The sequence below is a fragment of the Canis lupus genome, chromosome 30 (genome assembly GCF_011100685.1).
Source record: "Canis lupus familiaris isolate Mischka breed German Shepherd chromosome 30, alternate assembly UU_Cfam_GSD_1.0, whole genome shotgun sequence".
NCBI classification, from domain to species: Eukaryota; Metazoa; Chordata; class Mammalia; order Carnivora; family Canidae; genus Canis; species Canis lupus.
The window spans coordinates 35,734,860-35,751,957 of record NC_049251.1 but is presented as its reverse complement, the minus strand read 5'-3'; the positions used below and the strand labels follow the sequence as shown (position 1 = coordinate 35,751,957).

The 17,098-nt window shown below is 42.3% G+C and overlaps 1 protein-coding gene across 2 annotated transcripts in view; it reads right to left on the bottom strand.

Annotated features, from left to right (window-relative positions):
- The window catches only part of THSD4 (thrombospondin type 1 domain containing 4), a 566,261-nt gene that overhangs the window by 44,318 nt on the left and 504,845 nt on the right, over nt 1–17,098 (bottom strand). For both annotated transcript variants that reach the window (XM_038580863.1, XM_038580864.1), the window contains 2 exons: nt 2,594–2,769; nt 123–219 (listed from right to left, as the gene is read on the bottom strand). In XM_038580863.1, coding sequence (XP_038436791.1) covers nt 123–219; nt 2,594–2,769 — 273 coding nt within the window. The remainder of the gene's footprint in view (nt 1–122; nt 220–2,593; nt 2,770–17,098) is intronic.

Genomic DNA, 17,098 nt, shown 5'->3' with positions numbered 1-17,098 from the left:
GGCTGTGTCCATGGGTTTTCTCTGCGTTGACTGAGAGACACAAGGAAGATGCACAAGAAGAGATACAGAGGGCTTCAAAAGGAAATGATGGGCATGCTTGGCAGTAAAACAAGAGGTTTTACCTGGTCTCCTGTGAGGAGGCACCTGTGGGCTGATGATGTTGGTCCCCATGATGACGTACTCATAGTGGACTCCCGGGTTAGGCTGCTGGTGTATCATCTGACAACACAGAGGTCGATATCACTGCCCTGCGAAACACGCACACCCCCCTCCCGCTGGCCCAGGGTTCCCCGGTGTAAATGGCACTGTCTATAAACAAGTGGGTCGATTCAGATCTAAGCATATAAGTGAACCTGTGGCAGATTAAATGAAAGCTCTTTCCAGATGTTTTTTTTGTTAATTTGCTTTTGAAGAATGAAGAACTTAGAAGAAAACTAGGCTGAAAGTCAAAGTTTTATTCCTATTACAAATAGGAAGAGGGGAACACTGGCTGCAGAGGTTTTCTGTTAGCTCTCAACCATCGTATCCTATGGTTTAGATTTTGCTCAGCGCTCTCAAAATGGCCAAGCCAGGTTTATGCTCCAGGGGAACGCACTCGAACACCAGGTGGCGAGATAGAGTCACACAAAGAAGAGCCAGCCTGGGATCTTTCATGCTCCTGAACCCTACATGGCTTTGAGGCTGGCTCAGGAAAGGTCTGCCCCAACCTCTCCCTCATTTGCTTTCTGCATTTCATCCCCTCCCATCCATGGAAAGCTCCAGAACCACAAAAAGACATGGTCAGGAAGACCGGTGTAAAGGAAGTCAGTCTCCCTGGTTTCTACTCTCCTAGGACCCAATGACAAAAGCAAGGAATCAAGCAGGGAGCTGCAGGAGGACGTGGAAGTCAGGAATTAAACATGGTCTGGGCCAAAAAAACCCCACAAAATAAATCATCATGGCTTTGCAGAATGAATCCCTCCCTCCCTGTTGGCTTTGGAACACAAAGTCCCTTGTGCCTTCCTGGTGAGAAGTAGGATGCTGGACTAAAGAGAGTGCCAGAATGGGAATCTGCAGTGTGAATATGAGCCAGGCAAGGGGACACTGTCCTGTTCTGATGTTTCTGTCTCTACCACTTCATAAAGGGGCTCTCCTCTTGACCAGCTGTGTAACCTAGAGCACATCCCATGGTCTCATCGCTTTCGATTTCTTCAACTGGAGAGGGAGATCAGAATCACAGCTGTCTCTTAGATCCTTTAAAGCCACAAGCATCTCCCAGTCACCCCGGCACAGTGGGTGCTGTTTGGTTCATGAAAATGCCCATTCTCTCTGCCATCATCCCTTACTTGCTCTCTACACGTGAAATGGGGCCTTTCTACAGATCACCCGAGGGAAGGCAGACATGAGGGCCACTGAGATCCTTACACCCAAGAACCATGGTGGTGAACACAGGACCCCAAGGGATGCAGTGGTGTGGCCTCTGGTTCCCATCCTCTACTCCTAACTTCCTCGTTTCTCTTTTTGCATAATCCGACAGTGGGTCTGAGGCTGGACACCCTCCCCGCCTCTCCTATGCCTCTTCTGCGTGAGCATCCTGCCAGTGCAAACCTTGTCCCGTTTATGAAATTATTGTTGGCCACTACATACTAGACCACCCACAGTGGGTCCTTTACCCCTGATCCCATTTGAGACTTACCCAGAGTCCAACAACCAACTGGACAGTCTTAAAAACATATTCAAAATTAACCATAATAAGGCTTCTTTTATAGTTTCTAGTCTATGAGCCACCAGGCCCAACAGGAACGAACATGTAACTATATAGTTGGAGAACTGAGAACTGGTATTTATAGAATTCGAACACAGCAGATAGCATATAGATTAGCATAGTTTTGGAGATGGTAAGAGAATGCAGGTACATGGGTGAGCTCGTCTTTATAAAAGCTCATTTCAAGCTTTCATTTCTTGTCACTTTAAGAAATTTCCTGATCTTTTTAAGAAGGATGGATTTTAGTGCTTTCTTTTAAAAAGAAGGTCTGTTTCAAACTCTTGAGAGACTTAATAATTTAGTTTCTTGTAAAATAAATCCCAAATTGTGTCTTCTGCAAGGCAAGGAATTTGTAGTAAACCTCTACATTGTTACTCCAAGCTTTATTGTATCATCTGGAGTACTCTGGCGTTCTTGTTTCTTCATTCGCTTTAATAGAATTTGAAGAGGGCTGGGAACTTGAGCAGTCTTGTCTTGCTCTAAGCATTTGCTTTCTTTTGCCATAAAAAGAAAACATGCCAAATTAGCATTAGGAGAAAAGTGCCTGGAGGGGAGCCAATGCTCATGAAATAAAGGATATGTTTTGCCTCTGATTTGGTTCAACAAGTGAAAATGGTTTTAGGGGGTCTGAGAGTAATAAGCATCTGGTAGAGGTTAAGGTTTCTATGAGCTAGGTACATTCAGAGGTGAATGGCAAAGATGAACGCCAAGCATTTAGGCACCTCCAAAGGCTCAGCTCGAATGGTTTTTTTGGGCCCAGGCAATGATTCGTTGTTTATTTGTGCTAAGCGTGGTCCTTAGAAGAAACAAGATGCAAAATCCCAACAGTCCAGAAACATCCACACTCACATAGACATCCAAGATCTCATTAGTGGGGCCTTCAGCCAAAAAGGATTCTCCCGCGGTGCTCGAAATCTCATTCGGACGCTTGTAGGTGAACATGGTCCCTCCACCTTCATATTTTCCTGGCCGGTCAATTGCCCAGTTCCCATTGATGATGGAGCGGCCAGAGCGACTTCGCAGAGCTGTCAAGAACAAGGAGACAATTCCTCGCGTAAGCCGAAGGTGTGCACAAGAAAGCGAACTGCCCCCTGCCCCCTTCCCCTAGTTGCTGGATTATTAATTCATCAAGTGTTTGATGAGGATCCGCTATGTGCCTGGCACTGAACGAGGCTGAGACAGAGGTGAGGCATCTAGGGCATGACCCTTTCAACCCATTCAATCCCTTCCACCTCTCAGATTTAGTAGAGAAAGGAGATGTGGGAATGGTTAGGAGAGAAGGATGTGGAAATAGGCGAAGGAGAAAAAGGAAGAAGAGAAAAGGAGAGGAAGGCAAACTGCATTATATCCCATTATCTAGGGGAAAGGTTGCACGCTGGCAGCCCGTGAGCTGATTTTGGCCCACAGATAAGCTTAGTTTGGCCTTCATCGTGTTTTGTTTTGTTTTTATATAATTGAACCCAAACTCCATTTGGGTTCTCTAGCTTCTAGCTTCTCTTGTAAAACAAGAAGACATGTTAGCATTGGCTCCACATTTCCTTACAGCGGCAACCAGCTGGAGCTGAGGAGGACCGCCCCGTTAGATGGGGCCTGTGCGCTCTGGTTGGCCCCAACCCCACTACTCCCTAGGACCCCCCGACACTGAGGCTAAGGTTTGGTTTACTGCCCATTTGTTTATGACTATGGATTATTTATTCCATTTATGAGCATGCTTGCATTGTTATTAGTCTCACAGAATAGCAACTTTCTCATAATTCTTTCTACTTGTATGTCTACTAAAAGCGACAAAGCTAAAGCTAGGACAAGAGGGTCCCATGATCTTCTGCTACTTGATCCCGTCATTCATTTGTATGACCTGTCTGACTTCTGTGGGCTCCTGAGGCTCTGAGCCATGCTAGCTTCTCCCACATACCCTCTCAGAATGAGCCCTAGTGAGACTGCTAGGCGGGTGCGTGTCCCCATCTCTCAGAATGCAGCCCAGGGATTAGAGGAAACTTGTTCAAGTTCATGAAGATGAGAAGTGATTGAAATGTGTCCACACTCAGGAGGGAGGTAAGAAAGGAGAAGAGGGGTAAGGAACGAAGTGTTCAGTTTGAGAAGAAAGGATAGCACATGAGAGCTGACTTTCTTCCATTAGGCCTTCAGCACCTTGAAACCCCTAAGCCAATGGTGTATTGGCTTTAAAAGAGATCTGGGATTCTTTAAAAAAAGATTTTATTTATTTATTTATTCATGAGAGACAGAGAGAGAGAGAGAGAGAGAGAGAGAGAGAGAGAGAGAGACAAGCAGAGGGAAAGGCAGGCTCCATGCAGGAAGCCTGATGTGGGACTCGATCCCGGGACCCTGGGGTCACGACCTGAGTCAAAGGTAGATGCTCAACCACTGAGACACCCAGGTGCCCAAGAGATTTGGTATCAAGTGTCATAGTCATATACACAGTGGGCCTGTGATGGTCACTGGCTCTTTGCAAACTTCACTTTCACAGAGTTACTAAATTGAATTGTGTGCCATGTATTATGTATTACGGAAACATTTATATACAAAGAAAAGCAGTGAGAACAGTAAAATAAACCTCTGTGTGTATATCACCCAGCTTCAGTAATTATCAACTCATGGTTTATCCTGTTTCACTCTCCAAATCCTAGACCCCATTTATCCTTCCATTTTTTTCAGGAGGTATCTTAAAATATAAGGACTCTGTTCCTTAAATCCATTTTTAGCAGTGTTTCTACAGTGGGTCTCTGGAGGCCAGCAGAGTCAGAGCTGCTCCAAGGGTGCAAGAGCTTCCTATTTACAGGCAGGGCCCCTGCAGACTCCATCCCTGGCTGGCTGGTTGCCATGACTACTAGGAGATCTCCCCCCCCCACCCCCCCGCCGCCCCCAGCTGTGGAATACCGAATACTGAATTATAAAATCAATTCAACTTAATGAGTGGCAAAGAAGGTCCAGACGAGAGACTGAGGACGAATAGGTTTGCAGGTGTTTTCTCTCAGAAACCACACTTGAGAGTGGTCCATATGGTCTCTCCAATTCCCCACTTCCCATTCATTTTTCAATCATCTCCAACTTGACTCCTGCCACCATTACTCCACTGGGACGACTCAGATGAATGGTCCCTGGGACCTCCATGTTGCTACATCCACCAGGCCTCTTCCAGGCCTTCCCTTGCTAGGTGTCTCAGCAATATTTGGTGCTACAGACCATGCCATCCTAACTGAAATATTCTAGCTCTGGTTTCTGGCACAACACAGTCAGCTTGCTGTCCTCCTGCTCTCAAGCTACTCATCTGTTCTTTCTTTCCCGTGTCATCTATCTGTACTTGGCTACTGAAGATTAGTGTTCCTTGAGGATTAAGAGTAGACCCAATTTGGGTGGTGTATTTCTTGGGCAATTTCATTTATGCCATGGCTGGCTTGCTTTCTTTCTTTCTTTCTTTCTTTCTTTATTTATTTATTTTTCTTATTATTTTTTTATGCCATGGCTTTAATTACTGTATTCTGCTGACTTCCAAATTTCTTTTTCCATTCCAGATTTCTCCTCTGGTCCCATATTTCTTTATCTGATTGCTTACTGGACGGCTTCACTTAGATATGTAGGCCCCATCTCACCCTAGACCTCTTCCAGTGTTTGCTATGTTAAGTGGTATTACCATCCACTTCACTAGACAAGGAGGAATTATCCTGGACCTCTCCCTCTTCCTTATCTCCTATATCCAATCCAGTGTTTAAATTTTACTTGACCTCTTAGATATATCTTGAACTCATCAACTTCCCTCCATGTCCATGGCCATAATGCAGGACAAGACCACCACCAGATCTCATCTGGTCGAATTGGAAAACCTTCCAATTGGTCTACCTATTTCCCCTCTTTTTCAGTCAGAATATTCTCCTCGGAATACAGGTTTGACCATCAACTATGACTCAACACCCTTCTATTTCTGTAAGAGAAGAAACTCTGTAGTCATTTACCACCTGCATGTAAACGGAGGGGAAGATTTGTTGATCATTATAAAAACAATGTTTTGTGCTTTAGTAGCTGTATTTTCAAGAGGTGAAACCATCTCTAAGAATGATGAAAGTAGTTGGCCCCACACCTGGAACGAGACCATATGGGGATGAGATCTTCTAGTGAATTAAGAACTACTATACCAGCCTATGTGTACATGGGATTCTTCATGAAACTGAGGCCTTACAAGGCAAGCCAGCAGTGCCGTGTTGGAGGGTAGGGCAGGAGTAGCTAGATCAACAGAAAAATAGCTGTTACATACAGCTTTATATTTTTTAAAGGTAATAGGGCTCCCTAACTTTCCTAAGGCATATTTTTCTAGCTACCTTCTGGCCTTCGGGCCTGTGTCTGGCTTCCTTGTTGATGGCTTTTTTTTGATCATTCTGGTTTTTTTTTTTTAAATAAATCTGAAAAAGTAAAAAAAAAAAAAACAAAAAACCCTTAATGGGTTGGGGCCCGTGGTGATGTGGTGCAGCCTCATCATGAATCACTTTTATTCTGCTCCCTGTGCCCTGCTCTCTGGCCTTCTTTTAGCCCATCTAATACAGGTTCCCTGCACAATCTGTTCCTTCTTCCAGAAGTGTTTCTCTGAACCCCAAATCGTATTTGTTCTTTAGAGGTCAGTTCCTTAGGGGAGCCTTCCCCAACCCTCAGTTCAGGCCCGTCTCTTCTTTCACATACTCTAAGAGATGCAAAAGCCTCTCTTCCAAGGCATTTAACTCAGTCTGTTACATACACCCATTCAGAGCATGATTGAACTAATGTTGGTCTCCCAGAACACCGTGAGTTCCAAAAAGTGTTTCCTCCCTGTTGCAGGTCTAGTGACCAGCACACAGTGCTTACCATAGAGTAAGAATTCATATTTGCTGAATGCAAAAATCCACAGCAGAAAAGACACCAGCTCAAAGGAAAGATAGGCAAAGAATGATGAACAAGCAATTCAAAGAACACCAAGAATAAATACTCCGTAAGTGAATGGAAAGATGCTCTGCCTCACTTACAGTTTAAGAAATGCAAGTCAAAACTGCAACGGGATACTCTTGACTCACCAGATTGACAAATGTTTGAAAACATTTAATATTGCCAGAGTTGGCAGGAGTATGAGCCAGCAAGCATCTATTACATTGTTGGTGGGAAGGTAAACCAATTCGATCACATTGGAGGGCAATTTGGTTATACTGCTAAAACTTTAAGCGCCTGTACGTGTGACCCAAGAATTCTAATTGTAGGAAAGTACTGGAGGGATATACTTTTATAAGTACACAAAAGGTTTGTAACAAGGATATTCCCTGCAGACAGTGTTTTGGTATGATCTCATTTGTGTATACTTTTAAGCAAAAGCATATACATAAAACATGTATGCACACGCATAAAACTTTTCAGAGAAAGTTATAAAACTGTTAACAGTTGAGGACAGAAATTAGGGTTTAGATTGGGATGGGAGATGAGAAGGGAACATTTATTTCCCATCTTATATCTTTTTATTGCCATATAAAATTTATTTTATCATACATGTATATTACCTTCTTTAAAGCTTACATCTTTCTTAGTTCATATAAAGGACATGGTACAAACAGAAATACTCCCGAGGGATATACCTATTTTCCCTTTTTTATTGGTTCTTCTTAAAAATCCCATTCAGAGCATCTCAAGCTCAGAACTGAGGTAGGTTCTGGCTAACGTTTTATTACTCTTAATGTCAATATTATAGAAGAGGTTGTTATCTGGAAACCAAAAAGTCCAAAAAACCTTCTGAAATACGGCACAGGAGAGAACTGCATTGGCTTCCCAGGAAATAAGACTCGAGGACCCCAAATCTTTTTACCATCTACTACTGTTACCCATGCACCCACTCTCAGGGTTTAGACAAATCTTTCACCATATAATAGCAAAGTGTAAAGAAAGCGGTATGAGATTTTTAGCAGACACGGGCCTGGTTCCCTATGCCCACAGGTTAGCTTCTGGAAGAGCTCCAGAACTAGCCCCCACCTGGGCTTGCAGATTGAAAGCAGCTGCACCTCCAGTTTATGTGCCTGTAAGCAGTTCCAGGGCTACGTAATGGTGTCCAGAGCTACCCCACAAAAAGGTGCAGGTGACTCATGGCTCTTGCTAGTGGGTGTGTTCATGGAAGGTCAAGCTTTGGCGAAGCTTGTCATGGCTACGTCGATATGAGGAAATCTCCACTCTTGTTTGACATATGGATTTTATCCGTTTTAGCTGTCAACGCTGGGCATATATATTTGGCCTAAACCACCTGCACCAACAATGCCTTTCTCCCGGATTCATATAGGTATCGCTTACTGATCCAAGCCCTGCTTCTCAGACACTTGATCCCATAATCTTAATGCCCGCAATTGCTGACCCAACCCTTGGGTCTAGACAAAAAAGACGTTTTCTTTACAGCCAACAGATCACTGTGATCTAGATACTGGTTTTTTCCTTTGGAAAATGAAAATTGAGTTCTTCTTACTAACAAAATTCTGAGTTTCAGCAGTTCTTAGAAGCTATCTGGGAAGCAGCCCAATAAGCTCAAGGGTGAAAGGGGTCAGACATCACTGGCCGCCATCACAATGCCAGCTGGAGGTCTGCAGCTGTGCCATTTTTGCTTTAGTCTATGAGTTTTAAAAAAGCTCACATGTGGGCACAAACTCAAGCGAGTCTCAGAATATGTTGGCTAATCTGGTATCTTGAAAATGGAACACACCTACTTACTTCATACTACCATCTTGGAGGGGTCTGTCAGTTACATCCTTATTGTAGCATTTCTTTTATTTTTTTTAAGATTTTATTTAGTTATTCATGAAATAGACATAGGCAGAGAGAGAAGCAGGCCCCCCCTTGAGAAGTCCGATGTGGGATTCGATCCCAGGACCCTGGCATCATGACCTCAGCCAAAAGCAGATGCCCAACCATGGAGTCACCAGTTGCCAGTTGTGTAAGGCAAGCAGAACACATATTACCTTTATTATACAGAAGAGAAATAGGCCCAGATAGATTAAGTTGCTTGCTCAAGGTCACAAATTGTTAGTAGAGTTTAGGACTTGAACTTTGATGCTCTGATTTCCTATTCTTTCCATTACACCAGTAGTTCTCAAAGTGTGGTCCTCAGACCAGTGGCATCAGCGTCCCCTGGAAGCTGGTTGGAGGTAGGTTCAGGCTGGCTGAACCAGAGACTGGGGTGGGGTCCAGCATCAGGGTTTAGCAAGCCCTCCATTGCATTGAAAGTTGGAAAATCACTCTTATTTTGTTATATTTTAATTTTTATTATAACCATCTCTTTTTTTTTTTTTTTTTTTTTTTTAGGTCCTGGTCAAAGGCAAAAGCTTCACAATCAAGGGAGGATTTTTTTTTTTTTAATTTTATTTATTTATTCATGAGAGACACACAGAGGGAGGCAGAGACACAGGCAGAGGGAGAAGGAGGCTCTCTGTGGGGAACCCGATTTGGGAGTGGATCCCAGGACCCCGGATTCATGACGTGAGCCGAAGGCAGATGCTCAATCACTGAGCCACCCAGGTGTCCCAGTTTTACTTCTCGTATCTGGCTTTGCCTGGACAACAGAGCAAACACTGAAAGGGGAGAAGACAGAGGGCCAGTTCTGGGGGTTGTGGCCTTCCTTCTGCCCTACCACCCTGCCATCTCACCACCATGCCCACATCCCAGTCTGTGGGCATTAGGATTCCCAGAGCCAACTTTCCCAGGGGTTTCATTGTCAGTAATCAACCCTAGGAGGCACCTAGACTCATGTGACTTTATACACAATGCATATGCCACTAAGGGTTTGGGTTGTGACTAACCCTTGGCGGGGGAGGGCAGGTGTAAAAGAGAGTCCAGTTTAGCTCAACAATAAAAAACTATCTCAAGACACTGGGTGAGCCCACAAATCGTACTGTTAAGTGTGAGGATGCACACTGCTCCCCGTTCTCACATTACGGATACGGCATGTGTCTTACGACAGGAAATCTACAGTTGTCAGGCAGATGACTAAGTTCTGATGTAGTTGTCACTTCCTGAACACGTGCGAGATTTGTTTAAGTCATTTCAGTTGAGTGAATTTCTAGCAGCCCAATCTGCAGCCATATTAATTTTTTAAAAAGATTTATTTATTTATTTATTTATTTATTTATTTATTTATTTGAGAGAGAGAAAGAGAGGCTGGATGTGAGCAAGGGGAGAGGCAGAGGGAGAGAGAGAGAGAATCTCAAGCAGACTCCCTGAAGAGGGCAGAGTCCCACATGGGGCTCCATCTCCCAAACCTGAGATCATGACCTGAGATGAAACCAAGAGTACATTGCTCAACTGACTGAGTCACCCAGGAGCCCCTCTGTATTAATTTTTTTAAAAAAAGAATTAGGAATATAGGGTGTATAGCAAAGTATTTAAATTATAAGTTTATAGCCTGGTGATATTTTTAAAAAGATTTTTTATTTATTCATTTGAAAGTGAGAGACAGGGAGAGAGAGCAAGAGCATGAGTAGGGGGGAGGGCTTAAGGAGGGGGGAAGCAGAATCCCTGCTGAGCAGAGATCCCGCTGTGTAGGGCTCGATCCCAGGACCCTGAGATCACAACCTGAGCCAAAGGCTTAACCAACTGAGCCATCCAGGTGCCCCACCTGATGATTTTTTATATTTTTATTACACCTGTGTTACTATTATGCAATAAAGACCACCCCAGACCCCCAGAAGGTAACCCCTCGCCCCCTCAAAGTCATTACTCTGTCCCTGCAAGACCCAAGGTTTACCACTACTCTGCCATTAACGCTATAGTTTTGCTCATTTTTATATTTCAAATAAATGGAATAATATCATATATACTCTTTTGTGCTGGCCACCTTTTACTTAACTTTATGCCCATGAGATTCATCCAAATTGCTGCATTTATCAGTAGTTCATTCTTTTTTTCATAGCAACTTAGTATTGTATGAATATGCCACCATTTATTTGCTTTTTAATTAATGATCGGCTTTTGGGTTGTTTCTAGTTTTTGGCTCTTATGGGTAAAGCTGCTATAACCATTTGTGCACATTTTTTGCTGGACATATATGTTTTTGCCCACTATTTGGCACTTGGTTGGCACTTAATGCTTGTTGAATAGAAATAAATTATGAGCTGTATTGTTCTAATCTATTGTATTTTAACCCTGGAGTTGAGATAAGAGATTCTTAGAAACTCCTTCAAGTCCCACTTGTATCTGAATATTCCTATTTAAGAATTCCAATCTCAAAAATGTCCTCCATACCTTCTGACCCCAATGGTAAGTATGTTCAGTGATGCACAAAAATGCCATTAACACACACACACACACACACACACACACACACACACACACACATTTCTCTTCAGGGAGATCCAGGTTCAGTTTGATAAAGTATCAAAATTATGGTTTCTGTTAAATAAATTTATGTACATATCAACAGTAATTGTTCAGTTCAGATTTGCTTTGGCATTTTGGGTTTGGAAAGAACTGAGCTTGTGTGATTTTCTAAAACATGATGTAACACAGTTGGACTGAAAATCAGAGTATCAGAGAAAGAAGGCTGGCTCTCCCTTTGGCACGCTATGATCACAGGTTGAATAAAGGGAAATGCCAAGTCTTTGTTCTTATTTCATTGCTAAATTATGGCTAAGTACGGCTAATTCTCATTCTTTAAAATATTCACATTTGATTTATTCTGACTCCAAATTTTCCTTGAATACTTACTAACTATAAAGGAACTTTGTGTGTTTTCAAGCCCCAAATAACATCGTATGAAATAGATACCATCTATGGTTTAAGTAAGAAAATAAGCTGGGTACAGCACTGGTGGGGGCGAGGGGCTACAAAGATCAGACCGCCCACACCTTTCTGAGCTCAGACACATACTAACACAGGTGAACAGAGAGGCTGTCAAAATTCCTTGGGTGCATAGAGGATTTTGGAGAGGAGGTGGCATTTGGGCAGGAATTGGCAGGGTGAGGAGTTCACCAGGTGGGCATTTGGGGACAGGGAGGGCATTTGGGGACAGAGGAGGGCCTGACCTTGGAGGAGTAGGCGACACTGTGGGGTGCTAGAGCAGGGGCATCCTGGGTGCTGGGTGCAGTGGGAGTGTGCAGGAAGCACCCCTGGACGTGAGGTGGGATGGGGAGACCCTGGGCTGACTGTGGGGCTGGGCTGCAGCACTGCGGAGCCCTGAAAAGATTTTGATTGGGGTAGTGACAGCTGAGATCTGTTTGGAGCTAACGCTGGCTGCTGAATAAGAAGTCCTGAAGCTCATCACACCACAGTTCCTGAGCACCCACCACACTTCTCCCCACCCTGAGGGGCAGCAGGCCTGCCATTGTGGCCCTGGGGGTCTCAGGGCCACCCCCCCTGCTCCTGGCTCCACTGTCTACTCCCAGGAAGGAGGGAAGGACCATGTTTAGGACTTTGCTTTAGAGGTTGCAGAAGTGTAGCTCCTGCTAAGGGCCTCACTAGAGCTCTGTTCATCTAGGGATAACCCTAACAGCTTTCTCACCCTAAATGAGCCTGCTTCCTAACCCCTCCATCTATCTATCTATCTATCTATCTATCTATCTATCTATCTATCTATCTATCTAATCTATCATCTATCATCTATCTAATTTTTAAAGATTTTGTTATTTATTCCTGAGAGACACACAGAGAGAGAGAGAGAGAGGCAGAGACAGAGGCAGAGGGAGAAGCAGGCTCCCTGCGGGGAGCCCCATGTGGGACTCGATCCCGGGACCCCAGGATCATGACCTGAGCCAAAGGCAGAGGCTCAACCACTGAGCCACCCAGGTGTCCCCTAACCCCTCCATTTAAAACACTGTTCTCCCATTGCTCAGATTCAAGTTTTGGCCACCATCTTCTTCTTTTTCTATCTTTCCCCCTGCCAGCTGATCACTTGTCAGGTGTATCATCCCCTTTGCTGCCACTGTGCTCCCGTCCTTCCCTCTCCTGCCCAGTGGCCTCCTGTCTCCATTCTCTGCCTCACAGCTGGACTGGCAGAGAACTGTGGCTCTCTCTGCGTGCCACTCCAGATGAACCTTCTGGAGTGCACCTTGCCTCCTGCCTTTCCCCTCCAAACTTCCAAGCTTTGGGATAAAGCCCATCCTCTCCTGATTCACAGTTATGATCTTGTGTGATTCGCCCCTAACTTCAGCTACTTTACCCGGCCCATTGTCAGCATTCAATCAAGTGTGGAAAATGTCAGCAACTTGTATGTCTGTTTTTTTTTTTTTTTTTTTTAAATTCAGTTGTGATTTCTCATTTCCCTTTATTTACACCTGAGAAAAAGACACTCTGGTGGTGCTGAGTATGGCTAGCATCCCCTGCTCATCCTGAAAGTCCTATTCCAGAGCTATTTCCTGCTTCCAACCTCTTAACTCGACTTTTAGTATCTATGCCCTGTTTTCTGACACTTAATCCATTGCTGTCTTCACTGTTTTACTATCCTAAATGCTGATTCTAAACTCCGCAAGATTTTTTTTAACTTCAGGGGCAGAGAGTTGAATTAATCAGATTCTTCAGCTCATGACACTTTTGCTATGAAAGACCTCTCTTGCCTTATTTTCCCCCTCACACTGGATTCCCACTGCCATCCCCCCTGCCCACTCCAGCAAGCACCTACACTAATGTGATATACACGTGTATGCAGAAGTCACAAAAGTTTGCCGTGTTTCCAACAACCCTTTGCTTTTAAAGTCTATCTTTGTTTCTGTAAAGACTGTCAGTATTTCCTAACTGCTGCATAATATTCCATGGCATATATCTGCCTCAGTTTACTTATCCAATCCTCTAGTCCTGCGGGGACTGGTTTTCTTTTCATGGTCTGCAATGTCAGCAAAGAGCTAGTAGTTAGAAAAAACTCACTATTTGTTGACAAACCCAGGAAGGCCCATTTTTAAAAACAGCTACCCTATCAATAGTAAGAAGAGAAATATTTTATGAGGGCCCATGTATGTAGGTAAAGGGCAGCAACAAGTTTGCAAGAATGCATCCTCCCCCCGGCATGGACAGGGAAAATCAGAGCTATCTAAAAAATAACACATTAGAGGGGGCGCCTGGGTGGCTCAGTTGGTTAAGCATCTGCCTTTGGCTAGGGTCATGATACAAGCCCGCATTGGGCTTGGGATGGAGCCCTGCGTTGGGCTTCCTGCTCAGTGGGGGGTCTTCTTCTCCCTCTCCCTCTGCCGCCTCGCCCAGCTTGTACTCGCTTGAGCTGTCTTGCTCTTTGTCAAATAAATAAATAAATTCTTAAAAAAAGGTAACATGTCATAAAAATATATGTCAGAGGTGAGATAGGAATTCAGCTCCTCTGCCTCCTCATCCCTCTGGTCAGCTCTGCCTCAAGCATTCTCTCTATGGAACATCTGTGGTGAACTCACAGAGTTGTATTAGGATCCCACTTTAGAGGATTCCATGTGGGTGATCAGAACACATAAAAAAGGAGCATCCTGTATATACTGTAAGAGGTGGAACCCTAGGAGGTATAACCTCCTTGGTTTAAGGAGGAAGTTCACAGCAGTCAGGTGTATGCAGGATGCTAGCCCACTCGCTGGCCTGGAACCACCCCAAAAGCAGGCCACAGAGATTTACAGCACTGGTCACTGGACTGCAAAAAACCCCCAAACAACCACAACAAAGAAACACAACCAACACACACACACACACACACACACACACACACACACACACACACATTCCCCACACACATTCTGTATAAAACAGAAAGGGCCCTATGAACAAAAAGAAGCATGTAATGAATACTACTGGGCTGTTGTGCATGGTTCATGTGTGCATAGCCACAGACACACTGCTGGGTTGAACTGTGTCTCCCCAAAATGTATGTCCATCCAGAACCTGTGAGTGTGATCTTATTTAGAAATAGGGTCTTTACAGAATTGAAGATAGAAATACCATATGATCTAGTAATTCCACTACTGGGTATTTACCCAAAGAAAACAAAAACACTAATTCAAAAGAAGTGTGTACCCCTGTGTTTATTGCAGCATTATTTACAATAGCCAGGAGGTGGAAGCAACCTGAGTGTCCATCGACAGACAAACGAATAAAGGAGATGTGATATATATATATCACAATTTATGATATATATGATATATATCATAAATACATATATGTGTGTATATATATGTATATATATATCACAATTTATTCAATTTTAACTTAAATTTGAGAACTGAGACTCAATTCAATGATTGGAAAACCTCTAAATACATTTGGACACAACTTGGGTGTAAGAATCTACTTTTTTTAACTGTGAACTTCATGAAGAATTACTCTACAAATTGAGTAATTCTGATGAACATTTGACATATAAATTGAGATGTACATGTAAAATACACACTGAATTTTGAAGAAGTTAGCATGAAAAAAGAATGTAAAATATCTCAGTAATTTATGTTGAGTATATGTTGAAACAATATTTTTCACCATGTTAAATTCAATAAAATACACTACTAAACTTTAAAAAAATATTAGACAATAAAGAAGTATAATAACTTATTATATATAGAATATAATATAGAATGAAAGATAATCCTAGATTATTATAAGATTTTATACAATGATATATATAATTAATAAAATAAATTTATATATTATATATCATATATTATAACATATATTTATAATTAAATATTATTATATATTATTATAATTATTATATAATTATATTATATAATTATATTATATTATAACATTTTAATTATATTTTTATATAAATATAATTATTTTATTTTTAAGTATAATTATAAATTTATATATATATATAAAATAGAATATTATTCAGCCATAAAAAGAATGAGATTTGCAACTGAATGGATGGACCTAGAAGGTATTGCCTAAGTGAAATAAGTCAAATAAAGACAAATACCATATGATTCCACTTCTTTGTGGAATCTATTAAACAAAACAAATGAACAAACGTAAAAATAGATTCTTAAATATAGAGAACAAACTGGTGGTCACCAGAGGGGGTGTGGGGGGATGACTGAAATAGATAATGATAAATAGATAATAATTAAGAGATATGAACTTTGGGGTGCTTGGGTGGCTCAGTCAGTTAAGTATCTGGCTTCATCTCAGGTCATGATCTCAGGGTCCTGGGATCAAGCTCTGTGTTGGGCTCCCTGCTCAGTGGAGAGCCTGCTTTTCTCTCTCACTCTGCCCCCTGCTCATGCTCTCTCTTTCTATCTCAAAGAAACATATAAAATCTTAAAAAAATAAGAGGTATAAACTTCTAATTATTAAAGAAAAATAAGGGGGTGCTTGGGTGGCTCAGTTAAGCTTCTGACTCTTGGTTTCTGCTCAGGTCATGATCTCAGGGTCCTGGGACTTAGCCCTGCATGGGGCTCCATGCTCAATGTGGAGTCTGCTTAATACTCACTCCCTCTCTCTCTCTAAAATAAAGAAATAAACCTCTTAAAATTTTTAAAAAATGTCAGGGAGATGAAAAGTACAGCACAGGAAATATAAATAATATTGTAATAATTCTGTATGGTGACAAATGGTGATTACGCTTATGCTGAGCGCTGAGTAATGTAGAGAAATGTCGCATCGTTACAACACCTGAAACTAATATAACACTGTATGTTAATTATACCTCAATAAAAAAAAAAATCTGTGACCAAAAATAGGAAGCCTGAAGCATAACTTGAATCCAGTGAAAAGATTCAAGCATGTGAGGGGAATTCCCAGCAACTAATTTAATGGCATCGTTGCTGGCGGTTCCAAGATGACAGCACTAATTCATCCCTAACTAGTGAAAGGCAAAAGCAGTTAATCTAAAAAAAAATAGGATGTACTTAGATGCTAATTTAGTATAAGAGTTTTATTGTATGGATACAATGCAACCTAAACCGTGGTATTTTTTTGAGTATGAGAACTCTGAGCAATAATTGCATATTAATTTTAATGTCCTTGGAGAACAAACTTACAGAAAGAAATTGCTGCTTAATTATTTTGACTGTCTTGCATGTGATACTCCTCTAAGACTGAGCCACTTAGTCTCTGGAGTTATAAGGGTTACGTATCTAATAATGGTAGCTTGTCCACCCTCTAGTTGAGCAAGTAGGAAATACTTTCCCAGGACGATAATAATTTAAAACGTGATCTTTAGATGAAAATGGATACTAACGAAAATGCAAAATCACATTTGGAAGAGAAGACAAGATTTCAAAGAAATTTTGACTTGCAGTAGAGCAATACTGGCCTAGATCCTTAGTCTCTAGAAAGTATTAACTTTCCTGTGCTAGTACGGGCTTAAAAGGAGAGTCTAAGGAGCCCTGATGAAGTGGCTTCTAGCCATCTTGAGAATTTTAAAATAGCATTTATGTTTTCCTCTTCCTG